A 16,132-nucleotide genomic window follows, 5' to 3' on the forward strand; every position below is an offset into this window, starting at 1 on the left:
TAAATCTTTTTAAAGTATTGTTTTAAATTATAAAAGCAGTATAAAATTTTTAAAAAATTCAAACTAGAAGAAGAGTGGATTTCCCTTTATTCCTATTTCTCTTGTCAGAGGTATAACCCATGTTAAGACACTGGTTGATGTTATTCCTTTTTCTGATTCATTTACGAACATACACATCATTTTAAAAAATATAAATAGGGTTATACAACACAAATAACATGACATGGTATTTTTTCATTCAACAAAATATTGTGGTTTATAAAGAATGTACATTTCTTAATTTCATATCTTCCTTTTTTTCTTTTATGTGACTTTTTCTTTTGAAAAATTTACTATGGAAAGAACATGGATTAGAGAAATTGACTTCTATGTTTTTATCACCCAGAATTAATTATCAAAATTTTTATATTTTAATTGATAGTCAATAATATATTTGCATGATTCAAATTACTGTACCCCAGATTACTTGGTATCTCATTATTGGTTTCTTTTGTCTTTTCAGATGTTTTATACATGTATTCATATAAGCAGGTATACTCCTAAATTGCTATCCTCTCTCTTTGTTTTTACACAAATGGTAGCATACTATAAATTTCATAGTATTGATATTTTATTATATTTGCTTTAAATCCCCCCCACAAGGAATAGAAAACATTATCAGTAAGACCAATCTATATTCATGAATGATGTTTACTTAAGCTACCTTTGAACTTTTAAATGTGAATGCATCTATAACCAATATAGAGATTGCTTTAGGTGTGTAACATTTGAGTGCTGTACACCAACCCATTTTTCTATAAGCCCTGTGGTTGTTTTTTTTTTTTTTTTAAGATTTATTTATTTATTTGAAAGTCAGAGTTACACAGAGAGGAGAGGGAGGGAGAGTGAGGTCTTCCATCTGCTGGTTCACTCCCCAAATGGCCGCAAAGGCCGGAGCTGCGCTGATCTGAAGCTAGGAGCTGGGAGCTTCTTCCAGGTCTCCCACACAGGTGCAGGGGCCCAAAGCCTTGGGCCATCTTCTATTGCTTTCCCAGGCCATAGCAGAGAGCTGGATCGGAAGTGGAGTAGCTGGGTCTTGAACTGGTGCCCATATGGGATGCTGGCTCTGCAGGTGGCAGCTTTACCTGCTATGCCACAGCACTGGCCCGCCCTGTTTTTTATTGGATAATTTTTTGTTGCGTAGTGATTTTTAGAAATATATTTGTGTATAATAACTGATCCTTTAATAGATATTTCAGAGAGTCTGTAATTGCTGACTTTTCTGCTTTTTCAACAGCATTTGCTGGTAGAAAACTAATATCATACAAAATTTAATTCAAATAATATTACAAAGGAGAGAGACATTTCATATGGATAAAAGAAATAGCCATCATAACTTTATATAAAGGGGGATGGGTATTCGACACTTGTGTGCCATATTGTAGTGTTTAGGTTCTGTTCCTCACTCTGGCTCCCTATTCCAGCTTCCTGTCCATGCACACTTTGAGAGGCAGCAGTGATGGCTCAAGTAATTGCATGGTACTGGATTGAGCTCCTGGCTATGGCCAGGGCCAGTCCTGGCTGTTGCAGGCCTTTTAGGGAGTGAGCAGACCGAAGAAGCTCTGGTCATTGCTCTGTCTCTTTGCCTCTTCAATAAGAAAGAAAGAAGGAATTTAAACTACATAGGTGAAAACTGACAAAATTGTAGGGGGAAATTAACAGAACCACAATCATTATGGTATATTTTAATTCACCTCTTGGGGGACGTGCTTTTCACTGGAGAATATGTAATAGAGAGGACCCTCAAAATAAGAATAGAATTGAATGGTCAACTGCTAGACCACATTAGTAGATCCAGGAGAGAAAGCATATTATCGCTCTAGTGGATACCAGAGGTATTTCATAGACTTCAACCTTTTTATTATAAAACCATAACAAATTAGGAGTAGACTTTTATCCTAAGGTAGTGTCCCTAAAACTATAGCAGATATACTGAGTAGTTAACTTTAGATGCTTTTCTGATCAAGAGCTAGACAAAGATGTCAGCATCAGTCCTAACATTCAACATTATGATTTTAGGTTTTAGGCAATTTGGTGAGAAAAGAGGAAATAAGATATACAGAAATGGAAAAAAGAGATAGAATTGTCATTTGTAGATAAAAATATCTATGCATAAAATTGAAGGGAAATAATTGACTATTAAAATAAGAGTATTATAGAATTTCTTAATGTAAGAAAAGACAAAAATCAATATTTGTAGGCCAGCAATAATCAGATAAAAATTTAAATAAATATCCTCTAATAACACTTAACATAATAAAACCTAGACTCTAGAATAAGTCTAGTAAAAATATGCAGATTTCTTAAAGAAAATTGTAAAATTTTATTGAAAAAGATAGAACTTAGTATGTGGATTCATGACATTCATGGGTAGAAAGATTCAATACAATTAAGATGTTAGTTTTCATAGGTAGTTTGTAAAACTGCAATTCCAGTAAAAGTCCCAATGTGATTTTTGGGGTAGAATTTGAAAAATAGTCTTTTTTTTTTTTTTTTTAAGATTTTATGTATTTGTTTGCAAGGTAGAGTTGCAGACACAGACAGACAGACAGTGAACCATCCCTGGTTCACTCCCCAAGTGGCTGCAACTGCTGGAGCTGGGCCCATCCAAAGCCAGAAGCCAGGAGCTTCTTCCTGGTCTCTGGTGAGTGCAGGGATCCAAGCACTTGGGCCATCTTCTGCTGCTTTCCCAGGCCATAGCAGAGAGCTGGATCAGAAGAGGAGCAGCTGCTACTCAAACTGGTGCCCATATGGAATGCTGGCACCATACGTAGAGGCTTAGCCCACTACACCACAGCACTGACCCTGAAAAATAGTCTTAAAAAATACTGAAGCAGCAGGCATCATGGTGCAGCAAGTGAAACCACCACTTGATATGTTGACATCCCATATCGAAGTATCTGCAGTTGAGTCCCACTTTAATCTCTGAGACAGCTTCCTGCTAATTTTTAGCCCAGGAGACAGCAGATGATGGCTTAAGTACTTCAGCCCCTGCCACCCACATGGGAGACTCAGATGGAGTTCCTGGTTCCCTGGCAGTTGTAGGCGTTTGGGGAGTGAACCAGTGGAGAAGGATCTTTTTCTGTTGTTCTGCCTTTCAAATAAATTTTGTAAAAAGTTCTAATAGTTAATGAGCTTTTTACTTAAACAATTAAACTTAAAAATTATGGTTGTAGGATTTTGAATGTTTATAAAGTTACTGTTAGTAAAATGATGCCATCTTAACTGTGGCACCATCTATGCCCCAGACTCCATCTTAGGTCCTGGCCCCTGTTGCCATGTTGCACAGAAGGCTTTGGTCCTAAACCTCATGATCCAACCACTGGTGTCAGCTCCACCCCGACCCTAATGAGATTCACTACTCCTACTTCCCTACCCGCCCCCCGACAAAGGGATATTAAGACCTGTTTCTGGACATGTGCTTTCTCTTTTCCTTTTTCACCTCCTCTCCTCTGGCCTGTCTTGCTTCCTCTACCCCACGTTATGTTTGGTGTATTTTGTGGCAGCATTACAGTTACTAAAGCTCAAAATAGAAGCAGGTGTTGTGCAGTGAGTTAAGCCATCGCTTAGCTCAACTGCATTCCATGTTGCAGGGCCTGTGTTTGAGTCCTGCTTGCCCTTCTCATTGGGAAGCTGCCTGTAATGGCTTGGATATTTGGGTCCCTACCACCTACATGGGAAACGTGGTTGGAGTGCCTGGCTCTAGGCTTCAGCCTGGCCCAGTCCCAACTGTTGTAGGCATTTGGGAGAGTGAACCAGTGGATAGGAGATGTAGGTGTATGTCTCTGCTTTGTAAATAGATTTTTAAAACATAAAAAAATAAAAGAGGGTAATGTAAGTAGTTGGGGAAAACAAAGCTTGAAATAGCCCTAAGATTTTGGGATCCTCTCTCTTTAAGTACTTTGATATAGAATTGACGTTTAAAAAATTTAAATAGGCACTTTATAGATAATTATAGGGTAGAATTTGATGTTTATAGTTTCCAGTTTGACAAGTGAAAACTGGTATCTTGGTCTTGTTTACTTGGTATTACTTTGATTCCTGGTTATGGTGACTATTTTTAATGTTTTATGTTCTTAGTTGGTAATCACTTCTAATGCTACTTTGATGGCATTTGCTACTATTGATTGTACACTTTCCTGTCATAAATATTAAGATAAACATTTTACATGCACTACCTCCTGATCCTGTGAACAACACAGTTAGTTGTAGATATTTTTATTATTTAATGGGTGAGGAAATTGGTATAGGAGAAAAGTGACTTGTTCAATGCTACACAGTTAGAAAACTCAGATTCTGTGATCTGTCCTTACACTATTATGTTTGAATTTATGTTAGTATGAGTGAGGAATACTGATACATTTGTTTTTATAGGGGATTGGATTAAATATGCTTATTCTAGATCTCTGTTGAAGATATCTGTGATCACCTGACTCTCTTAAAAGCCAAATGATAAAGTGTCATATTTGGTAGGGTTAGAGAAGAAATAAATACTTTGATACTAATTAGAGTGTTGGTTATCAGTTATTTGGAGTTGTAAGTGTTCTTAATTTTTTCTCAAACTTTATTTTCTTGCACACTGTTACAAGAAATATTCATATTTCCTGAACAAATAAATTTGTGTAAAATTTATGTTTTTTTCTTAACAGAGAAACCTATTAACTGTATTATAGAACTTTCCAAATTAGTTTTTGTACTCTTTTTTGGTAGACTTAATCAGATTTTGTAGAACAACATTTAATGTAAATAGTTTGAGAAAAGTTATTTTGATCCATCCTCTAACTTTGTAAGGGGAGGATGGCGATACAATATATTTAGGAATGTAGCTTCAGATAGCTACTAAATGGCAGAGCTGGATCAGATCCAGTTCTTTCTTTGAAGCATGCTTCCTCTGAAAATGTTATATAATATTAATGTTTGTCTTTAATATACTGTGTTAAAAAGTTATAAAGCAGATTTGTGTGTTTTCTATTATATTCTCATCTAGTCCATTTATTTGTTTTATGCTCTATAAAATATATACATGTCCTTAAAATTTGGAATAGCCTAACTTATTTAGTGCAAATGCAAATCTGTAATTACCTGTGTTTAAAAATAGATATAAAAAGCATAATTTTTTCTGTAATTAATGTGTCACAAATGTTTGGTTTAGTTTCTGTAGAAAGTGTTTCCTGACAGCAATGAGAGAAAGTGGAATACATTGTCCCCTGTGTCGTGGAAATGTGACTAGAAGAGAGAGAGCATGTCCTGAACGGGCCTTAGACCTTGAAAATATCATGAGGAAGTTTTCTGGTAGCTGCAGATGCTGTGCAAAACAGGTAGAGTAAATGTGACATAGCTTTTCTTTGAAAACCAAATTTCTGCTCTGAAATTCCTGTTTGCATTTTCTTGGTGGGTGATGCTTTGAACAGAAAGAAGTTATTTAGATTAGTTTAGAATTTAGGCCAATGGGCCAGTGCTGTGGTTCACTTGGTTAATCCTCGCCTGCAGCGCTGGCATCCCATATGGGCGCCGGGTTCTAGTCCCGGTTGCTCTTCTTCCAGTGCAGCTCTCTGCTGTGGCCCGGGAGGGCAGTGGAGGATGGCCCAAGTGCTTGGGCCCCTGCACCCACATGGGAGACCAGGAAGAAGCACCTGGCTCTTGGCTTCGGATCAGCACAAAGCCAGCCGTGGCGGTCATTTGGGGAGTGAACCAGCGGAAGGAAGACCTTTCTCTCTGTCTCTCTCTCACACTGTCTATAACTAACTCTACCTATTAAATAAATAAATTTAAAAAAAGAATTTAGGCCAAAAGTGCTGTGAATTACAAGCCTTACTAGTTTATAAACTTACTGAGAACAGGGACTGAAAGGTAAAATCCTTGATTTTGCCTTAATTTTTGGCATGGTGTTTTTCTCAATCACTCATTGATTAATTACTATTGATTAATGAAATGAGCATTTAGCTCTTTAAACATTCTGGTCCACATTCTATTTTTTTTTTTTTAAGATTTTATTTATTTATTGAGAGTTAGAGTTACAGACAGTGAGAAGGAGAGACAGAGAGAAAGCTCTTCCTTCCATTGGTTCACTGCCTAAATGGCCAAAATAACTGGAGTTATGCTGATCTGAAGTCAGGAGCCAGGCGCTTCTTCAGGGTCTCCCATGTGGGTGCAGAGGCCCAAGCATTTGGGCCATCTTCTGCTGCTTTCCCAGGCCATAGTAGAGAGCTGGACTGGAAGAAGAGCAGCTGGGACTAGAACCAGCACCCATATGGGATGCTGGCACCACAGGCATAGGATTAACCTGCACCATTGCGCCAGCCCCTTACATTCCATTCTTACATAGTTTTTCTGACAGTAAACTTTGATACTTTGCATCTTATTATTACAGCTTTGCATATGAAATATTAATTAGTTTAGCCAATTGGATTTATGTAGCCAGAGAACTCTCTAGCTGCTCACATTACTTAGTATTTATCTAAGAAATCACAAAATATTTTAAAAAATATTTTATTTGTTTGACAGGGTTACACAGAGAGAAGAATAGACAGAGAGAGAGAGAGATCTTCCATCTGTAGGTTCATTCCCCAAATGGCCTTAACAATCAGGGCTTCTTCTGGGTTTCCCACGTGAGTGTCAGGGTCCCAAACACTTGGGCCATCTTCTGCTGCTTTCTCACTCACATTAGCAGGGAGCTGGATTGGAAATAGAGCAGCTGAGTCTTGAACCAGTGCCCATATGGGATTTTGGAATCATGGGCTGTGGCTTTACTTGTTGTGCCACAATGCTGACCGCACAAAATAGTTGATGAAAGACTTAGTTTCAGGAAAATCCAATTCTAATCCAGATTTTATTGTTCTTTTGTTTGGTGAAATAGTGAGGGTTATTAGGCTTTGAATATATCTGTGTGTCTGGATTTATCAGACATTTTTCCTACCCCTTGATAGAGTTCAGTGAGCAAAACCAGTTGCTTTTTCATGCTTTCACACAGCCAGATCTGCTTTTCCATTTCTTTGAAGAGGTGTTTAACTGATAGGGCAGTGAAGTAAAGCTAGAAAATGTACGGGAGAGGTTTTGACTTTCTCCTCTGTGAGAAACGGAGTTATATTCCAGATGTTAACCTGGGAACTTATACTTCATTGGCATGAGTTAACCTCTTAGTACTGTTAATTTTTTTTTGTTTTGACTATTGGTAATATTACTTGAAGTGCAAAATTATTTGTTATTTTTTGCTGCGAGTTTTTGGACAGATGGGCTCTTCTCTATGGTCTCTGAAGCTCACACTTACAGATAAAATCATTTGCTAATTTTTAAGAAAAACTTTTAAGTGATATATTTAGTGATCTGTTTTTAATCTTTTTTCCTCTTATTGACAGTATCTCAAATCTTGTAAATTTTAAGTTAAAAATCACATTTTGATCAATGATTTACAGATTAAATTTTATCGCATGAGACATCATTACAAATCTTGTAAGAAGTATCAGGATGAATATGGTGTTTCCTCTGTCATTCCAAACTTTCAGATTTCTCAAGATTCAGGAGGGAACAGGTAAGTAATATTTATTCCTAAAAATAGAAGTTTTATAATTGAAATGGAAGTTATTTGGGGAATTATGATAAGTTTTTCTTTTTATTTAAATTGCTAAGTATCATAACTACAGTATTGACATCCAAAGTTTGTTTGTCACATGTATGATTGCATCTGGAAGATTGACTTCATGATATACTTAAGTTTATGTTATTCAAAGGTTTCTAAGAATCTACATTTCTTTGAATAAAAACATTTCAGAGAGTAGAAAGCTGTTTTTTGTTACTGATTTTGGAACTGAAATGATTTGAAAAACTAGAGAAAATTCTTTTCAGTCATATATTTGAAAATTAGAATATTTTCTTTTCTACATAGAAATAGAATTATTTGAATTTTTTCTGACAATAAAGTATCAAGTTAAAGTTTAGACTTGTTGATATTTTTAGTTTTATGTTAGTCTCAACATTTTTAAACGACATTTTGATTTGATTTATGTCTTACTGTCTCAAATTTATGTACATAAAGCACTTTTATGAAGAATGTTTCACACAGAATAAACATGTTATTTAAAACATAGTGTGAAATACCTAGTTACCCACTAACCAACCCACGTCAAGAAATAGAACTTTTTCAGAACTTTAGAATCCACTACACGTTTGAAGTTCGTGCTCCTAGAGGTGATCACTGACTTATTTGGATTATTCATCCCATTGTTTTCCTTTATGTATTATCATCCATATATCTACTCTAAACAATACATTGTTTAATTTTCAAAAACTCCACAATAAACACACATAACCATATAGGGAAAGGCAATATTGTCACTATTATGGAAAGACTCCCTAGAGACAATATATCAAGCAAAGTCTCTAAGATTTTATTTTAGTAGCTTTTCATTTACATGTTACTAATTTTCAGTAATTTAACCACCCTTAAGCACTCTATATTCATCGTACTGCATTAGGCTTTTCTCCTCCTCTTTGGTTGAAACTTTTAGTAATTTCTCATTGCCTAGAGTGCAAAATTATTTTTAGATTTTCATTTCACTTTACTCACTATCATTGGATGAAATTCACTCATTTTGTGATTTTTTTTTTAATCCCTTGAGTTCCTTCATCTCTGTGCTTTCTTTATTATTGTGCTTCTGTTGTATTAAAATTACCCATCTTTTACCCAATAGATTGTTCTTAAATGTTGCCTTGTTTCAACATTGACCCTCTTGCTCCTGTCAGACTTCCTGGTATATGTGACTTGTGCAATGACTGCTTACTAATTGTCCAAGTTTTCTTTTCGGGAGACAGACCTTCCTGTGTGTATTCCTTAGATATACTTGGTTATAGACACTATTTTTCTTAAAGATTTATTTATTTATATATTTGAAAGTTGGAGTTACACAGAGAGGAGAGGAGAGGCAGAGAGAGAGAAAGGTCTTCCATCTGATGGTTCACTCCCTAATTGGACAAAGCTCCAGAGCTGTGCTGATCTGAAGCCAGGAACTTCTTGCGTCTCCCACGTGGGTGCAGGGGCCCATGGACTTGGGCCATCTTCTACTGCTATCCCAGGCCACAGCAGAGAGCTGGATCGGAGTGGAGCAGCTAGGTCTTGAACCGTGCCCATATGGGATGCCGGCACTTTAAGCCAGGGCTTTAACCCGCTGTGCCACAGTGCCAGGCCTGGTTATAGACACAATTGATGACTAATAATATCCCTTATCTGTGCTTTTCTTCTAGCCTGTTACCACTCACTTCCCTGGCTCAGCCTGTATTGTCTCTCACTTTAACAGCTATAGTTTTCCTGTATTCTGTCCCAAGTATTATAGTATTATTTCAGAAGTACAATTCTAATCTCTTTTTCACTGTCCCTGTACCTCCCTATTTATACCCTGCCAGTGACTCCCCATGGACCCATAGCAGTATTTCTCATCCTGGGTTCCATGAACCAGCTTGATGGTTTTATGACCCCCATCCACTCCCAGACTGCTAATGTGTGTGTGTGTGTGTGTACATGGTTTACGAAAGAGGGTTCAAGATTTTCAAGGGTTTTATTAACTAAAATCTAGCCAACTGACTTCTAAGACAAAACCCCTTATCCCAGAGCTTTTTTGGTCTGGGCTTTTCCTCTCTTCAACCTTTTTCCCTTCTTGGCCACTTATCAATATATCATGCCTTAGCTATATCCTTGCCATTCTTAGAAGCAGTTTAACTTAGTGCTTAAAAATGAAGCTTGGTGCCAGAGTGCCTGGGTTCAAATCCCAGCACTTATTAACTGTCTGACTTTGTCAAGAAACTGTGCCTTAGTTTTTACATGTGTTTAAAAAAAGATAGAGATGATGATAATATTAACACCTCATTTTTGGTTTGGAGGTTGTTAATATGGGTGAAACAAATTGAAGAGTACATTGCTTTGGTAAATGTCCGTTTTTTTGTGTTTTTTTTTTGACAGGCAGAGTGGATAGTGAGAGAGAGACAGAGAGAAAGGTCTTCCTTTTGCCGTTGGTTCACCCTCCAATGGCCGCCGCGGTAGCGTGCTGCGGCCGGCGCACCGCGCTGATCCGATGGCAGGAGCCAGGTGCTTCTCCTGGTCTCCCATGGGGTGCAGGGCCCAAGCACTTGGGCCATCCTCCACTGCTCTCCCTGGCCACAGCAGAGAGCTGGCCTGGAAGAGGGGCAACCGGGATAGAATCCGGCGCCCCGATCGGGACTAGAACCCGGTGTGCCGGGGCTGCAAGGCGGAGGATTAGCCTAGTGAGCCGCGGCGCCGGCCCGTAAATGTCTGTTTTTAATTACCACCATCATCATCATCATCACCACTGCTACTCCGTCACCCCTATACTCTTACCAATGGTACTCTTTTTCACCACCCCACCTTTTCTTATCACCTCACTAGTAGACCTTCTTTTTTCTTTGAAGACTTAGACCCAGTTCTAACTATTCTATAAAGTATTTCTTGATGTCTAGAATTTCTTCTTCTTGATGGAACTATCATTTGAGCCTCTACTATACCCTTTTGTGCTTGTTCTGTACCCTCTTGTACTTTATTTTGTAAAGATTCGTTTATTTGAAAGTAAGAGTTACAGAGAGAGAGGGAGAGAGGCAGAGAGCACATCTATTGGATGGTACACTCTGCAGATGTCCACAATGGCCAGGGCTAGGCCAGTTTGAAGCCAGTCAGGAGCTTCATTATGAATCTCCCATGTAGGTGGCAAGGGCCCAAGTACTTGGCCATCTTTCACTGCTTTTCCCAGGCCAATAGCAGGGAACTGGATTGGAAGTGGAACATCTGGGACTGGAACTGGCACTCATATGGATGCTGGTGGCCTTACCCACTGTGCCACAACACTAGCTCCCCTCTTGTTCTTTATTGTATTTATTTGTTTACCTATTTGTCATCTGTTTACCCAGAATGACCCTCTCAGTCATACTTATTTTTATATCCTATACAAATTTCTAATTGCAGTGGAAGAATTGAGTTGAGTATGTGAATTTTTAGTCAGTAAGGATATGGGTGAAGGAGGGAAAGTTTTTTAATAGTAGGAAGTATAAGATATGCCAGAGTACAGTCAGCATCTTGTCAGGAAATAGTATGCTCTAGGCAACTTGAGAATTTAATAAAGGTACTATTTTTAAAAACTAGTGTATTGGATAAACTGTATGATGGGGTACAGGAAATTATAAGAAATGATGATGTACTAAGTCTACTGAAAATAGGGAAGGGGAAGGAATAATCATAACTTGGAGAAAGCAAGCTGTGTGGGGTGAGTGTTTGGCCTAATGGTGAACATACCAGTTAAGATGCCTTTATTTCACTTAGTGCCCGGATTTGAATCTCAGCTCCAGTTGCAGCTCCTGATTCCAGCTTCCTACTAATGCAAAATCTCAGAGGCAGCAGTGATATCTCAGTATTTGAGCTCCTGCCACCAAGTAGAAGACTTAGGTTGAGTTTTCAGCTCCTGGCTTCTGTCCCTAAGCCGTTGCAGGCCATTTGGGGAGTGAGCCAGTAGATGGGAACTCTGTCTCTCAAGTAGAAGAAAAAAACTGTATGGAGAGGACAGTTAAAGGTTGCAGATAGTTAAAGCAGTTTTACAGTGGTACGTGGGACATAAGTATCTTGTTTCTCCTTCAAAATTCCTGATGGGCTGATCTCATCTGGAAGACAGCAAGGGGACCTGTTGATGCAAGTTAGTCTCTCAGTACACAGCGTATGTTATAAAATGGAGGAGGGTAAATTTGGAGGAGTTAGATGATTAGCACATAAGGATTTTAGTTATATAATATATATTACATCCTATATGCTGTTATATATATATGTTATATATATAATATAATATCCTATATACTGTTTCAGAGCTTCTAAGTTGTTAGTACAAAGAAGAAAACCTCCAATAGTGACAGTTTTATACTGTAAACAAAATAGTTTCTGATGAGAAACACAGCTATCCTCATACAAAAGAAATGACACTGAAAAGTGATTTGCTAATAGGTCTCCAGGAGAAGAAATAATTACAGTAAGCATAATTTCACATAACAAGTTACGTAAGGCTGTACTTTAAAGATTTTCAGTGTAGACTATCATAATGCCTTATTTTAATTTATATAAAGCTTTTCTTCCAGGAGTATTTCACAGTCTGGATTAGTATTCCTTTAATGTGACCCAACTTCTGTAGCAAAATAGTACAAGGGGTCACTTCAGGGTAGAGCCCAATTTTTTTTTTTTTTTTTTAGAATATAGTTCACAGTATTCCTTAACTACAAATGGGGAATTTAAAGTCTGAATTCAGAGCATGGCTTTGGAAATTCTTAAGGTTGTATTTGCGTGTTCCAGTCTCAGTAGTTAGAGAGAGAGAGAGAGAGAGAGAGAGAGAGAGAGAGAAAGGAGGGAGGGAAGAGAAAATAAACCTATCAATCATAATTAATTCAGTATATATTTCTTATACCTTTTAAAATGCTGGGAACACTCTGCATGTTATTGAATAAACAGTAATGCAGCTATTTTAGGCTAGGGCTGAATACCATAGTTTTACTATAAAGTAGTAAATGTTGGAGATTGGTAGCAAAATTACTGTTTTGGTGTGAAGTTGGTTTTTCATAGTTAGCAATGCTTGCTATTTTACTAAGGCTATTTCTAGTGCATAACAATAAAATTGTGCTTTTTATGTAAGATATGTATGTGCTCTTTTGGGTTCTTTTAGCCATTAGAATTAAGGAGGAAGTGTAAGAATTTTTTTAATAATTAAGATTCCAGAACACATTTCTATTTATCTTACTTGACAATTACTTGTTCTGTTTGCAGATCCTTCTTGACTGTAAACATTAACCACTAAATATAAATGGATTCATATAGTTGTAACTCTAAAAACTGAAAAAGTTGCAGGGTAGGTGTTGGCTCATATTGGAGTGCTGGTTCTAGCTCTGGCTACTCTGCTTCCAGACTAGCTTTCTGCTAATGCATCTGTGAGGCACCAGAAGGTGGCTCAAGTGCGTGGCCTCCTTCAACCCATTTTGGAGATTTCAGATAGAGTTCTGGGCTCCTGGCTTCCGCCTGTCCCCATCCTAGCTATTTGCAGGCCTTTGGGGAGTAGACAAGCAGATGGAAGATCTGTTTCTCTCTCTCCCTTTCAAGTAGATGAAACAAAAAATAAAGCTGGCCACCAAAATCTGAGACTTTAAAAAAAATTATTAATCTAAGGGAGAGAGAGTGAGAAAAACACAAAGAAGGTACCCATCCTCTGATTCACTTCCCAAATAACCAAAACAGCTGGGACTGGGCCAGATTGAAACCAGGAGCCAGAATTCTATACAGGGCTCTCACATGAGTGGCAAGGACTCATTTACTGGAGCCAGGAACAGAGCTAGTTATCAAACTCAGGTACTTTTTTTTTTTTTTAAAGATGTTATTTATGGGACCAGCACTGTGGCATAGCACGTAAAGCTGCTGCCTGCAGTGCTGACATCCCATGTGGGCACCAGTTCAAGTCCTGTCTCCTCCACTTTTGATCCAGCTCTCTGCTATGGCCTGGTAAAGCAGTAGAAGATGGCCCAAGTCCCTGGGCCCCTGCATCCTTGTGGGAGGCCCAAAAGAAGCCCCTGGCTCCTGGCTTCAGATCAGCACAGCTCCGGCCATTTCGGGTAAATGAGGAGTGAACCAGCAGATGGAAGACCTCTCTCTCTCTGCCCTTTATTATTCCATGTGAATTTTAAGATCAGATTCTGAGATTCCCCAGAATTCCTATACAAATTTTGATCAGAAGCATTATGGAAGCTTTCTTCATTAAAGTCATAAATTAATTTAGTGAAAATTGACATTGTTATGATGATTTTTTCCATCTGAAAGAATGATCTCCTTTTTTTTTTAAAGAATTATTTTATTTATTTGAAAGATAGAGTTGCAGAGAGAGAGAGAGAGGTCTTTCACTCTGCTGGTTCACTCCCCAAATGACTGCAATGGCCAGAGCTGAGCTGATCTGAAGCCGGGAGCCAGGAGCTTCTTCCGGGTCTCTCATGCAGCTGCAGGGGCCCAAGGAGTTAGGCCATCTTCTACTGCCTTCCCAGGCCATAGCAGAGAGCTGGATCGGAAGTAGAGCAACTGGGACTTGAACTGGTGCTCCTTACCTTTTTTAAAAGGTTTATTAGGGGCCTGTGTTGTGGCACAGCAGGTTAAGCCCCATCTGTGACACCAGCTTCCCACTGGGGCACCTGTTCAAGTCCTGAATCAGCTCCCTGTTAATGCATTTGGGAAAGCAACAGAAAATGGTCCAAGTAGTTGAGTCCCTGCCACCCTCATAGGAGACCCAGATGGAGTCACTGGCTCCTGGCTTCAGCCTGGCTCTGCCCCAGCTGTTGCAGCCATTTGGGGAGTACACCCAGTGGATGGAAGATGGATCTCTCTCTCTCTCTCTCTCTCTCTCTCTTTCCCTTCTCTGTCTGTCACTGTGCCTCTCAAATAAATAAATCTTTATTTTACAAAGTATTATGGGTTTTATGTTAATACAATGTACAGTAATTTTGGTGATTTATTAGATGTGATATTCTTTTAGATTATTATATAGAAAATTATTTCCCAAAACCAGTTTTGTCTGTTGCTTCTTAATTTAATGCTACATATGGTGTATTGAATTAAATAGGATCTCTGTCTAATATTAAATAGCAGACTTTTTTGTTATTCCTTATTTTAATGGTAATCCATCTAAAATTTTACTATTAAATGTGATGTTTAATTTTTTAACGTACTATTTGTTAGACTTTGGTTAAAATATTTTTATGTAAATATCTATTTTATGATATTACCCTGAATTTTCCATTAAATGATTTTAATCAAACCAGAGTCATTTATAGAATTAAAAAGATAATGAATCTAGTTGATTCTCAGCTGTTCTGATGTCTACAGTTTAAGCATTTGTGTTTTCAGAAAACATTGTGGGTATCAGAGGTATTTTGGTTTTGTTTTTGTTCCTACTATAGAGATTGAATTTTATTGAATGGTTTTCCTGCATCCAGAAAATGATCATAAGGCTTTTCTGTTTTGGTTTGGTTTGGTTTTTACAAGATGGTGTTAGTAATAGATTTTTTCATTGTTGAATCTTTTATCCATTTCTGGATAGTAGCCTAGGCATGATACAAGGGTTACTCAGAAGGACTAGAAGGGCAGAATTACAGTAATAATGGATTATACAGAGTTGTGATGGGAAAGCATTTATAAAGGACATTAACTTTGATGTTAAAATCTTTTAACTAGAGGTTTTGTTATTATGTACCCTTTTGGTGAAAGAATTGAGTGTGTGCTCTCAGTATTTATGTGTTTATTTAAAAACCACACATGATGGCCAGCGCTGTGGTGCAGAAGCCATGGCCTGCAGTGCCAGCATTCCTGTATTGGTGCCAGTTCCAGTCTTGGGTCTGGCGCCTTAGACCGCTCGGCCATCCTGACACATGCCAGTTCCAGTCTTGGCTGCCCCACTTCTGATCCAACTCTGTGATAATGCACCTGGGGAAAGATGGCCCAAGTCCCTAGGCATCTGTACCCATGTGAGAGACCCAGAGGAAGCTCCTGGCTCCTGGTTTCGGCCTGGCACAGCCCTGGCCATTGTGGCCATTTGGGGAGTGAACCAGTGAATGGCTCTCTAACTCTAACTCTAACTCTACCTTTCAAATAAATAAATAAATAAATCTCTTTTTTTTAAACATTTATTTATTTATTTGGTAGACGGAGTTAGAGGGAAAAGGAGAGAGAGAGAGAGAGAGAGAGAATCTTTCTTACTCTAGTTTACTACCCAAATGGCTGCAATGGCTGAGAATGGGCCAGGCTGAAGCCAGGAGCCAGGAACTCCATCTGGGTCTCAATGTGGGTGATAAGGGCCCAAGTAGTTGGGCCGTCATCTGCTGCTTTCCCAGGCACATTAGCAAGGTGCTGAATCAGAAGTGGAGCAGCTGGGACTTGAATTTGCTTATATGGGATGCCAGTGTTGCAGGCTATGGCTTAACCCGCTGCACAACACCAGCCCCTATGCCTGTCTTCTACAGTACTCATCCTTTATGTACATCTAAAAGCATCAGTAGTTTAAATACAATAGAAATGAAGAAATTATTTTAA

At 38.3% G+C, this 16,132-nt stretch overlaps 1 protein-coding gene across 2 annotated transcripts in view; it reads left to right on the plus strand.

The window, feature by feature from the left end:
- Window positions 1-16,132, plus strand: part of RNF138 (ring finger protein 138) — a 48,153-nt gene that overhangs the window by 21,488 nt on the left and 10,533 nt on the right. Inside the window, exons 3-4 of one of the 2 annotated variants that reach the window (XM_062201512.1) lie at window positions 5,192-5,357; window positions 7,452-7,567. The exons of the other annotated variant lie outside the window; for it this stretch is intronic. Coding sequence (XP_062057496.1) covers window positions 5,192-5,357; window positions 7,452-7,567 — 282 coding nt within the window. The remainder of the gene's footprint in view (window positions 1-5,191; window positions 5,358-7,451; window positions 7,568-16,132) is intronic. 2 annotated transcript variants of the gene reach the window in all.

The sequence above is a fragment of the Lepus europaeus genome, chromosome 9 (genome assembly GCF_033115175.1).
Source record: "Lepus europaeus isolate LE1 chromosome 9, mLepTim1.pri, whole genome shotgun sequence".
Lineage (NCBI taxonomy): Eukaryota > Metazoa > Chordata > Mammalia > Lagomorpha > Leporidae > Lepus > Lepus europaeus.